The 19,388-nt window shown below is 44.1% G+C and overlaps 1 protein-coding gene across 6 annotated transcripts in view; it reads left to right on the top strand.

Annotated features, from left to right (window-relative positions):
• sdk2b (sidekick cell adhesion molecule 2b) overlaps window positions 1-19,388 on the top strand; it is a 245,145-nt gene that overhangs the window by 202,705 nt on the left and 23,052 nt on the right. For all 6 annotated transcript variants that reach the window (XM_069160207.1, XM_069160211.1, XM_069160208.1 and 3 more), the window contains exons 13-31: window positions 2,481-2,657; window positions 3,705-3,841; window positions 4,434-4,581; window positions 5,795-5,935; window positions 6,491-6,672; window positions 7,292-7,407; window positions 8,557-8,752; window positions 9,173-9,271; window positions 10,593-10,784; window positions 12,757-12,878; window positions 13,056-13,165; window positions 14,006-14,156; window positions 14,304-14,541; window positions 15,379-15,494; window positions 15,689-15,878; window positions 16,141-16,239; window positions 17,326-17,520; window positions 18,242-18,443; window positions 18,808-18,911. In XM_069160207.1, the coding sequence (XP_069016308.1) occupies window positions 2,481-2,657; window positions 3,705-3,841; window positions 4,434-4,581; window positions 5,795-5,935; window positions 6,491-6,672; window positions 7,292-7,407; window positions 8,557-8,752; window positions 9,173-9,271; window positions 10,593-10,784; window positions 12,757-12,878; window positions 13,056-13,165; window positions 14,006-14,156; window positions 14,304-14,541; window positions 15,379-15,494; window positions 15,689-15,878; window positions 16,141-16,239; window positions 17,326-17,520; window positions 18,242-18,443; window positions 18,808-18,911 (2,915 nt within the window). The remainder of the gene's footprint in view (window positions 1-2,480; window positions 2,658-3,704; window positions 3,842-4,433; window positions 4,582-5,794; window positions 5,936-6,490; window positions 6,673-7,291; window positions 7,408-8,556; window positions 8,753-9,172; window positions 9,272-10,592; window positions 10,785-12,756; window positions 12,879-13,055; window positions 13,166-14,005; window positions 14,157-14,303; window positions 14,542-15,378; window positions 15,495-15,688; window positions 15,879-16,140; window positions 16,240-17,325; window positions 17,521-18,241; window positions 18,444-18,807; window positions 18,912-19,388) is intronic.

Below are 19,388 nucleotides of genomic sequence, written 5' to 3' on the forward strand. Positions count from 1 at the left end.
GTTTGTGACATCACAAACTTACAGAAATCCAAATGACACAGTTGCTAAATACATGCTGCATGCATTTCTCTGTGGGTTTAGCTTTTTGACACTTGAACAGTATTTGTGGAGCTCCTCAACCTGCTTTAGAATCAAAAAGACATGGTGATTGTATACAATAGGGCACCTTTAAAGGATAAATCTGGCATAAACCTCTATTTTACTTTGTGTTAACAAATAAAGAGAACAAAACAAAACAGTGACTTAGTCTATCTGAATAATTCATGGTTTCATTTTTAGATGAAGTAATTCCCTGATCACTGCACAGCACTTCTTTTTGCAAATGTTACTCAAGTGAGTGTCTGTATTGCATTTATAGGGAAATGTTTTTAGCCATGTGTTCAATACATATTTTGTGTACTAGGGAGGACAGCAGGACTGTGTATATTGGATCGACTCATCCCCCCAGTGTGTTTCATCGATGTGTTTTTGATTGTTTTGGGCAAAACTGGATCTCTCTGGCACAGAGGAATAAACTATTTCAGGCCATATTTATTAGTAGGATACACTAATTGTTTGTTTGGATTTTTTTTTTTTTTATGGGATTTTGTTTTCCAATAGCAACAGCAAAGAAAAAAAAAAAAGAAATCTGGAATGTTGCCAAAGTTATCCTCTAAATGTGTCCACAGTGTCCGCCAATTTAAAAGAGTTTCAGAATGTAGGAGCCACAACCTCAAAGCTCTAATCTCCTCTGGTTTCAAGGGAGGACTGAGATTCACCCTCACAAGCACTGACAGGAAGACCTTGGAGACCTTTTCTAATGTGCAGTGTTTGGGTGCATCACTGTGCGGACAAATCTTGGAGACTGGATTTGATAGGGAGTTAATGTGAAGCTATCAAGACAGGTTAGGGGACATGTTTAGAAGCCCTGCATTAGCATTCTGGGCCAGTTCAAAGGGATCCAGCGATGTCAACAAAGGGTGCATGCAAGTCACAATAAGAAAGTGCTCCTCGACCACCTCCATGTTTGAACTGCCGTCCCAAACCAGTGCAACACGTGACCCCTCCCAACAGAAGATTTACTTCACGAGTAGCCTTGTATTCGACATCAGTGGCGATCAATAGACCACTCTGTCCCTTTCTACTCCGAGGAGAAAGCTACATCTGAAGCTACGTTGGAGCGGCGCAGTTTTGATGGATGTGAATCCGTTGTTTGATATGCAGCTTTCAGTCGCTATGATATGCATGCAGGGCAGCTCTGATGGGGAATATGAAAAGACGGAGGGGAGGAAGATTAAATAAATCACTATTAGCATGTTCTTCCTGGATTTTGGTGTAATATAAATCAACCAAAACATCAGTTTACTTTTAAAAAAGAAAAAGAAAAAATGAGGTAACCTCTGTTGAGTAGCAATGGAAATTATGATTTAAGTACTGGAAATCTGCCAGAAACTCGTTTTCATAGATACTTTTTGCTGACTTAATTGGGCACTAAAGAAAAGTATGTGGAGAACGTGCTTCATCAAAACAGTAGGAGTGCCATTGACACTGACTGGGCAGCTATACATTTGACAAGCACCCAGCTTTTGGTCCTGCACTCCACTTGAGTTTTTGTTACCTTCAAATAGCTGCAATTTTCCATTTAACTTTTAAATCAGTGACGATAATGTCTCTGTCCACTCGTTCCGTTCAATCTTTAAGCAAAAAATTTTTAAAAAAAAGCAATTACAGCAGCCATCCTCTTTGATCAAGTGAGTCCCAGGAACATCTCTCTTTTTGTTGTACTCCTTGCTGAAAATGAGGAGTGAAGTTGAAAACTGAAACTGAGCAGTATATTAAGCTGTTGCCATCACTTTTCCAACGTGTCATAATTTTTTATGATAATGATCACGACTGAATGCGCAGATTCCTAATTAGTAGAGTGGAATGAAAAGCTTAAAGGTACTTTAAGAGTGAATAATAAGCGAATACATAATTTACCTTTTGTTCCACCTCGAAAGAAAGTTTTTGTTCAGGTCCACTGGCGACTCTCCTTTGACTCGGTATGCAATTAAACTTGTTTTAAAATGGTTTTTTTGTGTTCAGTTTGAACACAGATTTTCCCTTTGATTTGTAAGCATTCGTCATGATAACGTTTTAGATTTTATCATTGCTCACTCTGTCTCAAACTATTTCAACAAGGATTTCCTTGTTCCTACATCCTGTGTTTCCCTTTCAAGAAAATGTCTATCTGGTTGAAGTAAATGGAAAACTCTCCCCTCCCTGATTGACATTGATTGTTCCCTGAATACATATTTCTCTAAAATGCCACGTGGGAAGTAATATTGTATTGTGAGTAATTGTAATAATGGGAAAACATGTGAATACCACTGAGGTTGATAAACACCCCAATTTCCCTTTAAAGAGGGATTTGAACTGATTGATGCCGTTGAAGGAGTGGACGCACCAGGTGATGATGACGCTAATAAACCGGCCGGCTGACTCACGGCTTTGTATTCCAGGCACGTCTGGGAGAAAGAGGGCTCGGTGATCAACGTCCAGTCCATCCCCCGCATGCGGCTGGATGCAGACGGCACCCTCCACATCTCCCAGACCTGGTCGGGAGACATCGGCACGTACACGTGCAAAGTCACCTCCGTCGGTGGCAACGACTCCCGCAGCGCGCACCTCCGAGTCAGGTAACCCTCCTCGCCTTCATCACTCGCCTGACTTTCTGTTTGTCTTCTTTTCTCTCTCTCTCTCTCTCGCACTTCCTTCTCCAATATTCTCCAGAGCAAAGACATAGGAAGGAACATGTTCTTTGAAGAAAGTCAGACCCATGAGCCCTTACACCACCGTCAACCTTTCACTGCTATTCTGCCTCTTCTTATTGACACCTCTGACTCATTTCCACTTAAATGACGCCTGTTCTTCCTCACCTCCCTTGTCCTCATTCTCACATGACACACTTCCAGCCCCCCCGGGGGGACACATCCTCCCACTCCCCTGTCTGTCAAAGTATGCATACACACACACACACACACACACACACACACACACACACACACACACACACACACACACACACACACACACTTGTACTCACATGAACCCCTCTGTATTGTTCCTGTCCTCAAATTTTCCTCCATGATGTTGCCTGCCTCTGTTGTACGTTTGGCTGTTAGTCAGCACAGGACGAGCAGATTGATTCAGTAATTGTGACATCCAACTTGCTCTTTGCTGAAACTGACTGACTTCCTGTCTTTGTTTATCCCGCCATCAGCCGTCTCGTTGGCTGGCTCCCTTTTTGACAGAGTTATTGTCTGTATCCATTCGTTGCTATAAGGTTTATCTATCAATCTGTCTGTGCTTATCTGAATTTATGGCTGAATGAATTAATGATCCCTGGCTTTTGCTCATTTATTCATGTCTCCGCCCGTGCGTTTCCCTTCTATCTGTCTCCATATGGCTTTCAATCCACCACCCCTCCCCCCCCTGCCTCTGGTGATATCCATCTCGTTTTGTTTGCCTGCGTGTCCATCTTGACAAGGAACCGTCTTTGCTGTCTTGTCTCACCACATTTCATCACCTGTCTCAACTGATCTCTGTGTTATAAAAGATTCAGCTTTAGCTGAGATTTGTACAAGTGCTCGGAAATGCTCGGTTACTCTTTTGGCCCTGTAGCTTGTTTGCCGTGATAGAAGAGATTGTTTTATTTATCGGCGCTGTCCTGATGTTCCCTGCAGGCAGCTGCCCCACGCCCCGGAGAACCCGACGGCCGTGCTGAGCAAGTCTGAAAAAAGAGCCATCGACCTGGCCTGGGCCAAGCCGTTTGATGGCAACAGTCCCCTCATACGCTACATCCTGGAGGTCTCCGAGAACAGTAAGTCACATGACATCCAGTCTGCCCCTGTCATGCATCCGTCTATTGCATCTTTATGGGCTTCTTTGTGTCAGTTTACATAACTTTTAAGGACCATAAATCTTTTATAATGACTTGGGTTTGTGGAAGGGGGAACTCGACTTATGGGATCAACATTGAAGCAATGAGTAAAAATAAAATGTTGAATGTTTTTTTTGTTTTTTTTTGATACAGTGGGACTCCTGTGATGCCAATGTTTTTCCCAAAGAGCTTAAATGCAAAGCAAATACAGCAGCGAACTTATGAGCAGATGAAAAAGAATTCAAGAGCGTGATCAATACAACTAATTAAGAATGTCCATCATTGCTTTTAATCTGCAGTTGGACGTGTGTGTGTGTGTGTGTGTGTGTGTGCTACGCTACAGACGTTCGTTTATTTAATTCGAATTTTACAAAATGACTGCAGGCATGGAATGGAAAATCCTTCAAAATTACATTTCTGAGATTGTGGCACTCCTTACTTAGCAAAATAGAAGGCGAATGGTTAACACAGCAATAAATATGGTGTGTGTGCATGTGAAACTAGTTGTAAAACCTTATTTTCTTTGTTCCAGATGCGCCTTGGGCCATCCTGCTGGCAAATATCGAACCAGAGTCCATAGCAGTGACGGTCAACGGCTTGATCCCGGCTCGCTCCTATCAGTTCCGCCTCTGTGCCGTTAATGATGTTGGGAAGGGGCAGTTCAGTAAGGAGACAGACCGGTGAGCTAAAGACACATCCTGTATCTATTGCTGTCATCCTAGAATAAGATAATAGCAGCTTTTTTGTCCCTTTTATTCAGGTTATAGAATATAAAGGAATGGAAAAATAGGGACTTTAAACTATATTATTCCTTCGTCCTTCCAAGGACAAATAAAGGATTTTTTTTTTTCTATTCTAGGGTTCTAGGGAAGCAAAACATTGTTGAAAACCTGCCTCGATGGCGGTTTTATTAGCACACCATTTTAATTGGCGATAGCCATGAGAAACATCAAAAAAATATAAATATAAAAAGGAAATCAAAGAACTTTGCGGTTGTTGGTAAACAGCACATTGTGTTCATGAAATCTGTTTCCTAGACAACCAGATTGACTGATCCCTTCAGTCAAGAGTCAGTGAAGAGGGATATAAGTGTAAGCCTACCAAAGCGGATACACACACACACACACACAAACATGCACGGTCGCATGTAAACACACATTCTCACACACACAACAAACATCCACTCTGCTCTCACGTTGTGGAAGCCGCGGGAGGGATTTAGGTCTGAGGCAAGATCAGGTCTGGCCTCTCTGCGGCCCCGCACAACTTCAAGAGCTGATTCCCCCAGCCCGTCCCCCCACCTCCCCCGTCCCCCCACCCTTCCACCAGTCTGTCACACCACCTCATACTGCCATCTCCCCTCCCACCAAAGGAGAGCCATGGGGGGGGGGGGTGCTCTCCGTCTGTTTGTTACAGTGGGACCAGCGCAGAAAACTCTGTGACACCATTTGGTCACTACCACTGATCTCGCTCCCCATCTCGTGAACGCATCTTCTCCCGAGGCACACGGGGTGTTTTGTCAGGGTCAATAAATAGCTGTCAGGTGGCTGGATAGGCCAGCTATCCCACGACTTTCTCAGATGTGGTATTAAGGCGAGCAAAAGCACACAAACAGTGGTTGGGGTTTTAACAAAGGAAATGAAATGGTAAGAAAACAGCTGAGAGACAGAAAAAAGGTGTTTTTATTAAATGTTTCAGTGGAAATTCTGCCTGTATTTAACTTTAGAGTGATGTGCCTCCTTTCAGCTGTCCGTCACACTTTCTCAAAGCTCTCGGTTGTTGTTGTTTTTTTCTCCCTTAAAATACACTTAAGCCCCATGTTCATAAGGATTTTTTTTATAAAGAATTGAGGTCCTCTAATTCTTTCCATGTCTACATGTGTGTGTTCTGCAGTGTCTCTCTCCCGGAGGAGCCGCCCAGCGCTCCCCCACAGAACGTCATCGCCAGCGGTCGCACCAACCAGTCCATCATGATCCAGTGGCAGCCTCCGCAGGAGAGCCACCAGAACGGCATCCTCAGGGGCTACACCGTCCGGTAAATCCCCCGTTGTTGTTTGTGTTATTTGTCAGTTGTGAAAAATTAGTATTCACACTTTCTCTCCAAACGAATATTTAGAAATATGAAGGCAATTTAAAGTGTATTGGACAGTGTAAAACTTCAGACTCCACAGTTTCAGTTAACACTACTGCGGGTAGACATATTTTGATGTGACAGAAAAGTTTATAACTGGTTTGACATAAGAAAATTTACATTTTAGCAGCACTAACAGGCGAAGTCAGCAATATGCCATGCTGACTGTAAATCCTCTGAACATGTAATTAGTTTGGTTTTCTGTCAGGCTTTTTATTCATTACACCCAAATGAAACAGCAGGTGCTTTCCAGACAATAGTCAGTGCTGTCAGGCACTTTAAAGTGCTGCTTCGCTGGTGCTTTGTCTCCCCCTAGCAGGGTTTCTCGTGTACTACTCGGCTGTAAGCACTGTAACGTGTGCATCTACAACCAGGGCACAAACAAGACTGCAGACACATGAACCCTCATCCAGAAAAGGTTTCAGTCCAGCATTCAGACTTCATGTGTGTCCATCTCAGGTACCGACTCACTGGGCTGCCTGTGGACTACCAGATCAAGAACATTTCCAGCCCGGATGTGACCAACCTGCTGCTGGAGGACCTCATCATCTGGACTAACTATGAGATCGAGGTGGCGGCTTACAATGGGGCCGGTTTGGGCACTTTCAGCCATAAAGTCACCGAGTGGACTCTCCAGGGAGGTGAGCACTCATATCATCGGTCTTACTGATCGAAATCACTGCGGACATTTTGACTATTTTCTTTCTTGATTATTTAATGTGTCGTTTTTATTAAGTCTGTATTTGTAAGTGTTGAATTTAATCAAGCTTCTCTGGGTGTAATAGCCTGCATGTGCCGGAGCAGCTGGCGCTATGTATTTCTGACTAAAAATAAAAGCCAGCGCTGACTCTTGTCCAACTACATTACCATGGAGTCCCATTTGTAAGGCCCCTACAAAGGTGTGACATGCCCCCCCCCTGCCCTCCCCCACCCACACACACCCCCCCCACACACACACACCCCACCCCACCCCTAAAATCCATAAGTAGCTCACACAGTCACAAACAAACCCACAAAGAGCCCCAGTATTAGGTGTGAGTGTCAGACAGAGAGTGATGGCAGCATCTGCCCTGACCTGTGCAGCAGCGATCAATACTGACATCAAAATAGATGCAGGGCAGACTTCAACTGAAAGGCGCTCTCACACCCTTGTCTCTTGCCTTTCCACTTCTTTTTTTTTCTTCCCTCTCCTCCCCTTTCTTCCTCCCGTCTCCCTTTTGTTTTTTTTTTCTTCTCCTTCCTCCTCCTCATCCATCCCAGTACCGACCATCGCTCCGGGCAACGTGCAGGCCGAGGCAGTCAACTCGACGACGATCCGTTTCACGTGGACAGCTCCTAACCCTCAGTTCATCAACGGCATCAACCAGGGCTACAAGGTCAGTGGTCGCCGCGGTGTCGTCACCACCAGCCATCACTTCCATTGACGGGACTGTCAGAGCTCAACTTGTAGTATCACATGTTGCGGGAAGGAGAGAAAAGCCACGGGGCAAACAATATTCGGTGCCACTGTGAACAGTGGACCGTGTTCGCCCATTTGTCAGTCGGAGGTCGTTGTCTTTATCTCTACAGTCATTCCTCACATGTTTTATTGTGAAGCTGCTGCACATATTTGATGAATGTCTTCATTATTTTGTCACGGTTTATTGAATGTAGTCCATCTCTGTCGCTGGTGTATACCTGCACTGAAATGAACGCAGCCCACAGGGAATCACAAAGCCCCCCACATCCACGGGGTGGTTCTATTTCTTTGTTGATTCCATGGAGACGTAATTATGTCATTGTTTTTTTCCGTCTTTCTCTTTTTGTCTGTTTTCAATGGTGCTCCACAAGCCTTACTTAGCTCGGGTGGAGGGGGTCACTGAACAAACCCCATCTGGATTTTAAATAACAGATTTTTTACTCTTCGGAGAGATTTCAGACGCAAGGAGAAAAATGGAGATAAAGTATATGGAAGGTAATGGAAAGTGTGGCAAAGGAAGAATCTGGAAATAGGCTGTATATATATATATATATATATATATATATATATATATATATATATATATATATATATATATATATATATATATAGAGGGAGAGAGAGAGAGAGAGAGTCAAAAAATGAGTATAAGTATGGCAGACAATCAAGCGTTTATTCATCCGACGTCCTTCTGCCAGCTCTTTACTTCCCTGGACGCTTCCTCACTCGGAAAACTGGAAACCACCCAGTGGCCTCGCCGTTGGGACTCATTACCCCAAGTAGCTAATTGGTCAATGCAGGTTCCATTTGTAGATGCCATGTGGTATACAATGAACATGCCTATCATGCCTCCATTGAGCCTCGAGTCTCTCTTTCCCCTAAACAGTCCTTGTGTCCCAGGCAAATCCTCTTTAGGGCATTTTTTCTAAATATATGTGGGAGAGCTGTGATGCCAAATAACTCTCCGTCGTGTCTCAGGACGACCAGCGAGACATGCTACTGTTAGTTTTGTGGGAATTACTGCAGCAGCTTTTTGTTTTTTTCTTTTTTTCTTTGTCTGTGTTAGTTGCTGGCCTGGGAACCTGGCAAAGATGATGAAGTTGCCATGGTAACAGCGCGACCGAACTTCCAGGACAGCGTCCACGTGGGATACGTGACAGGTCTGAAGAAGTTCACTGAGTATTACACTTCTGTGCTGTGCTTCACTACACCCGGAGACGGCCCCCGCAGCCCGCCTAAAGCATTAAGGACACATGAGGACAGTAAGTGACTTCTCCTCCACACTTGTCTCGCTCTCTCTCACGCCGTGGCAAAGGGGGACGCAAGCACCTCAACAGTAACACATCCTTCGGGCAAGATCTATTATTCATGCAGAATGAAGTTGTGGAGAAGCGCTAATGAATGAGTAAATTCTGCATCCAGCCAGGATCATCATAATTGGGATGTAGTTCCCTTAGAGAGCATTGGCTGGGCTTTACAAACTCTTAATTTGCCTCATCTTGTAATTACCCTTTTTTTTTTTTTTTTTTCTTTTTTTCAGTAATTAACTTACTTTTGCCGGTATAATTGGAAACTCATTTTACGTCCACATGCTCACGTGTCAAGAGTTTGTGGTTATGTCCAGTTGTCAGCGGTTCATTTGCCTTTGGCCTTGCTCATTAATGGTATTTGTCCCCGTCCAGCCCCCGGTGCTGTAGGTCACCTGAGTTTCACCGAGATCCTGGACACCTCACTCAAAGTCAGCTGGAGTGAGCCGGGCGAGAAGAACGGAGTTCTCACAGGTACACCCCCCTTCCCCCCCTCTCTCATAACGACACTTGTGGTGAGGTGGGAAAGGTGAGAAATAGCAGTCTGTCCAAGGTGGTATTTTTTGTCAGAGCTCTGTTGAAAGAATTGAAATCATGCAAGGTAGCGCCGATTGGACTGGAAGATTCTGTTGGATCTTATAGATTGACCTCATTTAGTGAATGCAGTGCAGGGGAGCTGCTTTTATTGTTTGTTATTTTTGGGTCATGCACAAAATATACCGTTGCAGCAGTGAGACAACACCTATCCGAAAATAGTATAACATCTTACGTAAAATATTGCATTGCAAAAAAAAAAAAAAAAAAAACGAACATTGTCTCCTTTCTCAAGCTCGGCACATGAAATCTAACACACAAAAAAAGCCCCGTTCCTAAAATGTAACTCAAATCTTTTGCAATCATAAAATAAGTTTGCAGAAATGAAGGGCAGTTTGTTATGTACAGGATAATAATGATGCATAAGGGAAAAAGTTAAAGTCAAGCTTAAATCATCATAAATCATAACGAGCGATAAAACATGAAATAGCTTGGTTGTCGTCCAAATTACCAAACAATGAAAGCTGTTCATCCTCAAGTAGATTATTGAATTTGTTTCTGTCACTACTAACTGAAAGTTTATATCATACATCAAAACATCATCGTTCTATATCCATCAGTAACAATTTATAACAAATACTATTCTGTAATATTAGATGGTAATCTATTTTGAAAAAATAAATCCAGTTTACATTATTACTCTTAAGTTTCTCTCCAAACTTGTACTGAAGAACAAATGCCAACCAGCGATATTAATATTCAAATGTTTACAATGGCTGCGATTAAGCAGCATATTGCGATGGGTTTTTTCCAAAACATTTTAATGCGCCGCGCGCTCCCTGGAGACAAACACTGACGTGCCATGTGAAATTATTGATTTGGCAAGAAACGCTGCTTAATGCTTTATGCAATCACATGAAAAGAGCTGCTGGCCAAAGAGCAAATTGCATTAACTTTGAGAGGGTGAGCGTGTGTGTGTGTGTGTGTGTGTGTGTGTGTGTGTGTGTGTGTGTGTGTGTGTGTGTGTGCGTGTGTGCGCGTGTGTGTGGGAGTGGGCAGAGAATGTGCGAGTGCAGGGAGGTATAATCACAGGCTGATTTAATTTGCTATATTCAATTTTTGATGAAGTTAATTTAATATTTCTGTTAGCTTGCTCTGTAGCGTGCGAGCTGAGAGTCGTTATTGTAGTGAAGCTGCTGTCGAATGTTCCCGGAGAGGACGGTCTCTGTCTATCCGTTAATCCGCCTCTGCTGCTCCTCAGGTTACCGCATTTCGTGGGAGGAGTTCAACCGCACAAACACCAGAGTCACCCACTACCTGCCCAACGTCACCTTGGAGTACCGAGTGACCGGGCTCACCGCTCTGACCACCTACACCATCGAAGTGGCCGGGATGACCTCCAAAGGACAGGGGCTGCTCTCCTCCTCCACTATTTCCTCCGGCGTCCCGCCAGGTCAGTTCCCGTCAACTATCAGTACAGATAGGAGGCAGTTTATAAAGAAACAAAGCAATAAAAATGTAAAAAAAAATACTTTCACTTACGCCAAGTAATATCAAACAGGAAGTCCGTCTCTTCCGTTCATTTGTGGTGCGCACGGCACGAGAACTTTGAAACTGAATTTCTTCATAAAGTTGGGGCAGATTAATATATTATTCCTTTTAAGACTGGACCCGATGTTTCCCAGAATGCAACTCAACGGCATTACTTTCATTAAACCTGCCCACTAAATGCGCTCTTTGAAACTCCACATTTCCAGTTTATAATACAGACTTTTCTTTCTGTGCGTTCATCCGTGTTCATTTTACAATATTTGGAAAGCACCGTGCAGAACAGCAGACACTCGTGAAATGTAAACTGACCTTCATGTGGAGTGAAAATAGTCCCAACAAAATCGGATCTGGTCGCAGTGTGTTCAGTGGATTATGTAGAGTGACAGTGGCTCGTTGTGAAAGTAAATGAGTGCATTCTTCAGATGGAAGCTACAAGAAAGGGTTGGAAAATAAATCCTTATAGCGTTATAGAGTATGCTAAACATTAGGGACTCACTCAGACATTTTTCTCTGGACTTACAGCAAACATTCAGAAATCTTTAACGAACTCAATTAATTCAAAGGCCAAAAATGTATGTTTCCTATTTGCAGCTTTTGGCAATTTTCTTAACAAATTAAATCTCTGAACAGCTTTAGCGAACGCGCCCTTTCTGTCGATTTACTGTTTTACATTGAACCTGGTGAACACATGACATGCTGTCTGGCGCCAGACACAATGAAATCTGACCTCGGTCACCTCATCAGGGACAGAGCCACAAAAAAAAAACCACACATCTGCCCCACATCCAGAAAATAATAGGTCTCATGGGAGCATTAAGGACAATTGCGGTTTTAATGATTTCATATTTGCAAAATTGTGTAACAAACACAACTCCCACGTCAATTACCAGAGCTACGTTCAGAGGGCTGCTTGTCTGTGGAACCTGTGAAATGACAGGCGCTTATATTGGGAGCGGGCTTCGGCAGCAGCCGTCATTGCCCCCAGAATGGCAATTACTCCCATTGTATACGTGTAAAGAAAACGCCTATGTGCTTGCAACTGTACTGCAACGATCCAGCTGAGAAGCAGCCTCAATAATCACTCATGCAAATAATTTTTACCATGACACGTATAATCTGCATTTCATTAGGATCGAATCCATCTGCATTTAAGTCATCTTGTAAAAGAAAATTAATGCTTAGTATGCCCATGGGAGTGATTATATCTTTTTAATATTAGGCCTCTCCAATATGCTACGGTTTGACGTTAATGTCTGAAACTGAGATTTATGTAAACTATATTGCGGTTTGGAATGGGAATAAGACATGTTATGTTTAATGTTTATCTAGAGGAAAGCATTAATTCTTTTTTTTTTTCAATGGCAAACATTTTCATACATACTCGCTCAGACGCACGGAGACACAACAGCGCTGTGATTCATATACACGTAAATGCCCCCTGTTGTTCCTTGAATATTGCCATTTTAGGATTTGGTTTTCTCCGCAGGATTACCAGGGAATAATCCATTCTTATTGTTCCTTCAGCTGAAGTGTAAACAAGTAGGATATCTGATTGAATCGTATCTCCAGATAACTGCAGTGTAATTGACATTCATGGCATTGTCTCCGTTTGTGTGCGGTGTGTAAGCATCTTTTTTTCCAAATCTAATCTGCGGTCTTCGCTGAAGTTTGGAACACGAGGGGAGAGAATAAAATGAGACGGCTGGGACATTCTTCTGTGTGCAGTATCTGTGCTGCCACAAGGGGGTGCTGTGGTAGATTGATTATTCCACTTGAATTTCACAAGGCCACAACTAACTTTGTGCGAGGAGCAGCACCTCAGTCATATTTTGTATCTTTCTCACTCTCTCTCCACTTTCACTTCTTCTTCATAGAGCTTCCTGGCCCTCCGACCAACATGGCAATATCCAACATTGGCCCGCGCTCCGTCACCCTGCAGTTCAAACCGGGGTATGATGGCAAAACCTCCATTTCCCGTTGGCTGGTGGAGGCACAGGTGAGGCAGATTTACACCACAAGTGAAGTCCCAGGTTACCTAATAATGTGTTACTGGTTTTGGGGTACAAGATATCGACATATTTAAGTTTTGAAAATTGTAAACAGACCTTAAGGACCTCCTCAGATTGAGAAGTTTGAGTGCTCATTTGTCACCTATTTGTTGTTATGGTTCCAGGTGGGTGTGGTCGGAGAAAATGAGGACTGGATGATGGTCCATCAGGTGACCAACGAACCTGAGGCTCGCTCCCTGGAGGTGCCAGGTCTCAACCCGTACACCTTTTACAGGTACAGTTTGTTACAACGACCACACACACAGTACTCATTTGAATCAAGTCACACTCTCCAAAAACAAAAACAATTTACCCAAAACACGAACACGTATTGTTCTACAGTCACTATACACTGCACTTTTATACGCAGAACATACATCTACAGAATAGTGTTATTACATATGAGCCCGCTCACGATTTTTATTCCCAGTATATTCATTGTAATGTCAGTTAAGATAGAAATTAAAGTTGCGCAGACCGTGACAAACAACAGATAAGGTGTATGTGCACGTCACTATCTCCGCTAATTTCAGCACGTCCCAGGAGCTTATCTTATCCTTTTCCCTTTGATGTGGATGAAAGATTGCTGCACTTAGTTTGATTTTAGTTTGAAATTACTTTTCAATGTGTGCATGATCTTTATCTAGGTGAAGACTGCTTGTTTTCCATGATCACACTCAATACAACCAATTACCATTTCACTAAGCCTCTCCCCGAAGACCCACGTCAGCCATACTTCTCATCATTCCCAACATCAGTGCTGCCGCTTTACATTTCCGTATAGTTTAATGCAAAATTTAGTTGTTTTGCATATTCAGGCTGTAACAAAAATAAGCCCTCCTCTTAGCATATTCATGTTGTGTTCATATTCTGCGCTCTGATCTTGTTCAAATGCAATAAGCCTGGTGTAAGAGGATGCAAGTGCTACGATTATGCTGATGATTCAGAGTTGCTGGCTCGTTTTTTTTGAGCTGCGAGATTCTGAGCTTTGATTTCAGTTGAAATCAAGAAGGAATTTCTCAGAACTCGGATTATGAATTACAATAAATCTCCCGTTTAAATCCGAACGCACCAGGTTCCGCATGCGTCAGGTGAACATAGTGGGCACCAGTCCTCCCAGTCAGCCCTCCAGGAAGATTCAGACGCTGCCGGCTCCTCCCGACATGGCGCCGGCCAACGTCACCCTGCGCACCGCCAGCGAGACCAGCCTCTGGTTACGATGGATGGTGAGGAGTCTTCTTCTCTTGTGCACACCATCTCTAACTTATTACATTATTTATTACATTTCTTAATCAGGATGTCACACTACAAGAAAAACACTTCCTCCGTCGTGCTCTAGTTGTGACCCGCTGTTCCTTTTTCTCGATGCACAGCCTCTGCCTGAATGGGAGTACAACGGCAACGCGGAGCAGGTGGGCTACAGGGTTCAGTACTCCCGGGCGGGCTCGCAGGGCCGGGCGCTGACCCACGTCATCGCCGACCGTCTGGAGAGAGAATTTACTATCGAAGACCTGGAGGAGTGGACGGAGTACGAGGTCAGGGTGCAGGCTGTCAACGGCATCGGGATGGGGCCCTGGAGCCTGCCGGTCCGAGGCAGGACGAGGGAGTCTGGTGAGTTCGCACGCCGTTCGTCAACCTCTGTGAACAACACTGGTTGTGTGGATGCGCGGAACAGTAATGCACAAGCCGCATTGCATTATCAGGGTTATTAAAATGTGGCATCACTCGATTCCAAAAAAAAACATAATCCCTCTCACATATATTTGTTTGAGTACCAAACACATTTCACAAACTTTGCCAAAAATTAAATCACCCAGATTACTTTTGTAATACTTTACTTGCAAGATCTGCATCTAATATCTTCATTGTTAGTGATAGAGGTAACAAACACACAGTTTACACTTTGCCATATGTTGAATTCGTGAGCAGATTATTTCCTACTCGGCTGCCATGCTAGACTCCTTTTAACAGCCCAGCTCATTTTAGGACTCTGCTTTTTCCCCTCCTCGCTCCTGCTTCCATATCGCTCACCAGACGTCGGAGAGGAGAGGAATGGAAGGAGTCTGAGGAAATTGAGAACACATGGACTCAAATGTGGAATTCCTGTGCTCAGTTTTCCACACACTCCAGCAAATTCTTAGAGAATCAGGCATTATGTCCGAGGATGAGTGCCAGGGAAGAGAAAAGCCCCATTCTTGAGTCTTCTTTTTTTTTTTTTCTTCTTCTTCTTCAGCGGGCTAAAATAATATGAGAATATGTGCATACAGAAACACATAATAGAACCATAGCCAATCACTCAAACGGCTTCTTTACTGTGCATTTACACCCATATAATAAATACACATCCACACAGGGAGCGCGTCAAATTCATTTTTCTGAATCTGTGTCAAACAATGTGACTATTCAGGCCTAATGTTTTTTCGCCTCTCTTCTCCCTTTGTTTTCCAGTCCCCTCCAGCGGGCCCACCAACGTGTCCGCCTTCGCCACCACCTCGAGCAGCATCCTGGTGCGCTGGTTTGAAGTCCCAGAGCCCGACAGGAACGGTCTCATTCTGGGCTACAAGGTCTGTTTATTGTCTTCCAGCTCGTGGCTTTTTATTTACAGAGCAGCCGAAGACTAATTAGTTTGTAGAAATGTCAAGCTCATTTTTTTAAAGCAGTGCACAAAAGCTGCGTGATGGCAGTCTGTGAGGCCATTTGTCCTGCTTGATTTTCCACAAATCACTGATCCCAGACTGTACCCCCCGCCCCCACTCAGGTGGTGTATAAAGAGAAGGACGCTGACAATGCGGTCCACTTCTGGATGGTGGAGGGGAACGCCACCCACAGCATCCAGCTCACCGGCCTGGGGAAGTACGTGCTCTACGAGATCCAGGTTCTGGCTTTCACGCGGATCGGAGATGGACGGCCCAGCTCCCCCCCCATCCTGGAGAGGACTTTGGATGATGGTACGGACACAAAGACCGACCAACCCTGAGAATCGCAGCTATATACACATAAATAACAATTGACAGTAGGCGTATGGAAATATTTTCTCTGTGAAATTACATAAAAGAAAATAATCACCGTGTGCTTTATTTTTCTGGTCCCAGACCCTTGTGAAGTGTTTGTTTTATGGACAGTAGATTGTTTTGTGTGGGTGAGCTTTATGCGTTGTTCAGAGAATTTACATACAGAAGTATGGAACCTATATGTGCTGCTCTCCTGCAGTGCCCGGACCTCCGGTGGGTATCCTGTTCCCTGAAGTGCGAACCACCTCGGTGCGGCTTATCTGGCAGTCCCCCGCTCAGCCCAACGGCATCATACTCGGTTAGTAACACGCACATTCCTTTTATAAATTTTTTTTTTGTTATGTCGGAGTTTTGTGTATTGAAATGTTTGGGTAACACGTCACTTAAAGGTGAATGACTTAAGCGTTACTTCCTGCGTTACCTCATGAAATCATCAGGGAGTAACACGAGTTTAAAGTTTTCCACTCATGATCTCGTGCATGAACAACACGTGAATTAAAGCATTAACTAAGGTGAGTACATCATCAATGATTATGGTTTATTAAGTATGATCGTGATGAAATCTTTGCACAAAAAAAAACGTTGGACCACTTGTGTGTGAAACTGCAGTTCGTGCTAGAGCGTGCGATAACAATCAATCTGAGAACAAATGTTTCCATAATTCTTATGACGTCTAAGTTATTATGTTCATGTCTTATTCACAACAACCTGCAGGTAAATGGACAGACCCACCAACCAATCACAGCACAGAGCTCATGAATGCTGTTGAAATCCAAACACTGTCGAGATCAATAACTCAGCATGAGCTTCTAATGACTTCATCGTGATTGTGGCCCCTCTATATGTACCCTCACCGTAATGTTTCTATAAAATCTAAAACCTAGCGCTGGAAATAACCAAACACTGCAACACACAGGCTGCTTTACTTAAATGCAATTAAGCATCAGGCCCACAGATGTAGTTCCTGTTTACTCTCTACATACTTTTTTTTTTTTTTTTTTTTTTTTTAATCTAAATGGCCTAGACAATATTCGTTGGGGGAAATCAAATCTTGTTATTTTCCGGCACTGCTGTGAAGGGAGTCGGATTCCCCTGTTAGGTAATTGGTGATTTCCTCATGAGCGTTTGATTCATTCTACATCTGTCGGATAATTTCGTTTAAACCGTACGGTGTGACAGAGGCACACACAGTAGTATGCAGGAACAGATGCTAATGGAATCATGTCAAAAAGAGACAAAGCTTGTTTGTTGCACAGCTCTTATTGTGTGGGGGGATAGGGGGGAAGGGGGGGGGGACACCAACAGCAAATGCTTCAAATACATTTTTCAGCCTAAATCTAATTTATCCACTGACGACTCCAATGAGATTGTTTGTCTTCTCCAGCCTACCAGATCACATACCACCTCAACTCCACCAATAGCAACGCGGCCACGGTGGACGTGCTGAACCCCAGCGCTCGCCAGTACACGGTGACCAGCCTGAAGCCGGAGTCTGTGTACGTGTTTCGCATCACAGCGCAGACGAGGAAGGGCTGGGGCGAGGCGGCCGAGGCGCTGGTGGTTACCACGGAGAAGAGAGGTAAACCCATAACTTCCTGAACGTGCGGCGTATTTAAAGACTAACGCGGACGGCTGGATATGTGGACGATGATCATAACAAGAGTTTGAGTTGGAAAGAAAAACGATTCCGCTAAATGCTGTGTTTTTTTGTAGTGTGAGGGGGTGTTTTGAAGTGCAAACATAATTTGCAGTCCACTAACGAACACAGTAACAGTTGTATACGCGATGCCGAGACCAGACACAGGTGTGTGATCTCGGTAATGACGTGTACTTGTAGAGAGCCGTACTCGGCCTTCGTTTGCACTTAGTTCATTTTTCAGTTAACAGTCGAGTAAGCAGATGTGTTTTTCCAAAGGAGCATTTTGTGCCCTCCGGGTATTTATTGGAAGCACTCTGATGTAGTTGTGAGAAACGAATCAGTACATCTGCCGCCCTCAAGGCACGTTGCGGATTGTTTACTCTGCTGCTTTCATTTCTCAACTGCTTTCATTCCATACTCATCACAATCACACTTTTTTTTTTTTTCTCCCCGTGTGTGCGTGCAACATGCAAACGTGAGCAAACACAAAGCGAGAAGCGTATTTCTTTTTTTTTTTTTTCCTCATTTCTCCATCCTGGTATTCCTCCTCCAAACATCCCAACTCCCGTTCATCCTTTACATCCGTTTCTCTCGTCCGACACCTGTTACCCGTCGTCTCTCTCTCTCTCTCTCCCTCACTCGCACCTCCGCTTCCTTCCAGCCCGCCCTCAGCCCACCAGCCGTCCCATGGTTCCTCAGAAAGACGTCCAGGCCCGTCAGGTGTTGCTTTCGTGGGAGCCGGGCAGCGACGGCCTGTCCCCCGTGCGTTACTACACGGTGCAGCTGAGAGAGCTTCCCGAGAGCAACTGGACTGTTCACTCTGCGTCCGTCAACCACGAGGCCTCCTCCTACATCGTATCCAGGTAGAGTGCGCTCGTCAGGTAACAGCTTCTGGTTACGGTCAGGGATCTGTTTTCACTCCCTCTATTACGACAAACGTTTTCCTGTTTGGATGAAACGGATAATGATGCAGGAAACAACTCTATTTTCTCACAGTCCCCACAGATACATCGACTTAAATGTTCCCTTGGCTGTAGTTTAGCTGGCAAATCAACAGTATCCTTATATGGAATAATGTTTCAGGGGTATTATTGTCTGGAAGGTAAACAACGGAAAGAAATTAGACAAACGCAAATTTGAAATTGGTTTTGTTTTCAAGGGCCCCAGTTTGGTTTAAAGGTGTTTATCGTCAGGATGGATTTGATTTCCTGCGTTTCCATCCTTTAGGCTGAAGCCCTTCACATCCTACCAGTTCAGAGTGAAAGCCACCAATGACATCGGGGACAGTGAGTACAGCGAGGAGAGTGAAGCCATCACGACTCTACAGGATGGTAAGAGTGACACCTTTATTCTTTATCCTCATTCACAGTGTAAATATTTGAAGGATTTGACGTGTAAATCATCTTGATATTGAAAGGAGCAGTTTAGTGCTTCGACGTGGTTTGATTTGTGAGCCAGTTGGCTTAGCTTAGCATAAAGCTTGGTGTGCATCTAGCTGAAGGAAAGAAAATTCACCTACTAGCGCCTCTAAAACTCACATCCATGTCATTTGTTTTTTTCTGTCAATAAACGACATCTAGCGGTGTCGTGAGGCGTCATGTGCAGGACTGTTTCTTGGTGGGTGTGGTGACTTCTTAAAGTCTCCGCTGGCTGCCCGATAAACTCAAAGAAAGATGCCAAGACGGCGACTGTTTGGGGTGGAAAGTGTCCACCGTTTCACGCTTCTTTTTTTTTTGGACCGTTTGGAGTGCATCGTCCTGGTACTTGTAGTGCACTGCATGTTTCCGTACGAACAGTGTGAACGTAGT

Source organism: Embiotoca jacksoni, unplaced genomic scaffold (genome assembly GCF_022577435.1).
Source record: "Embiotoca jacksoni isolate LCO1_2020_lvr unplaced genomic scaffold, fEmbJac1.0.p SCAF_26, whole genome shotgun sequence".
Taxonomy (NCBI): domain Eukaryota; kingdom Metazoa; phylum Chordata; class Actinopteri; family Embiotocidae; genus Embiotoca; species Embiotoca jacksoni.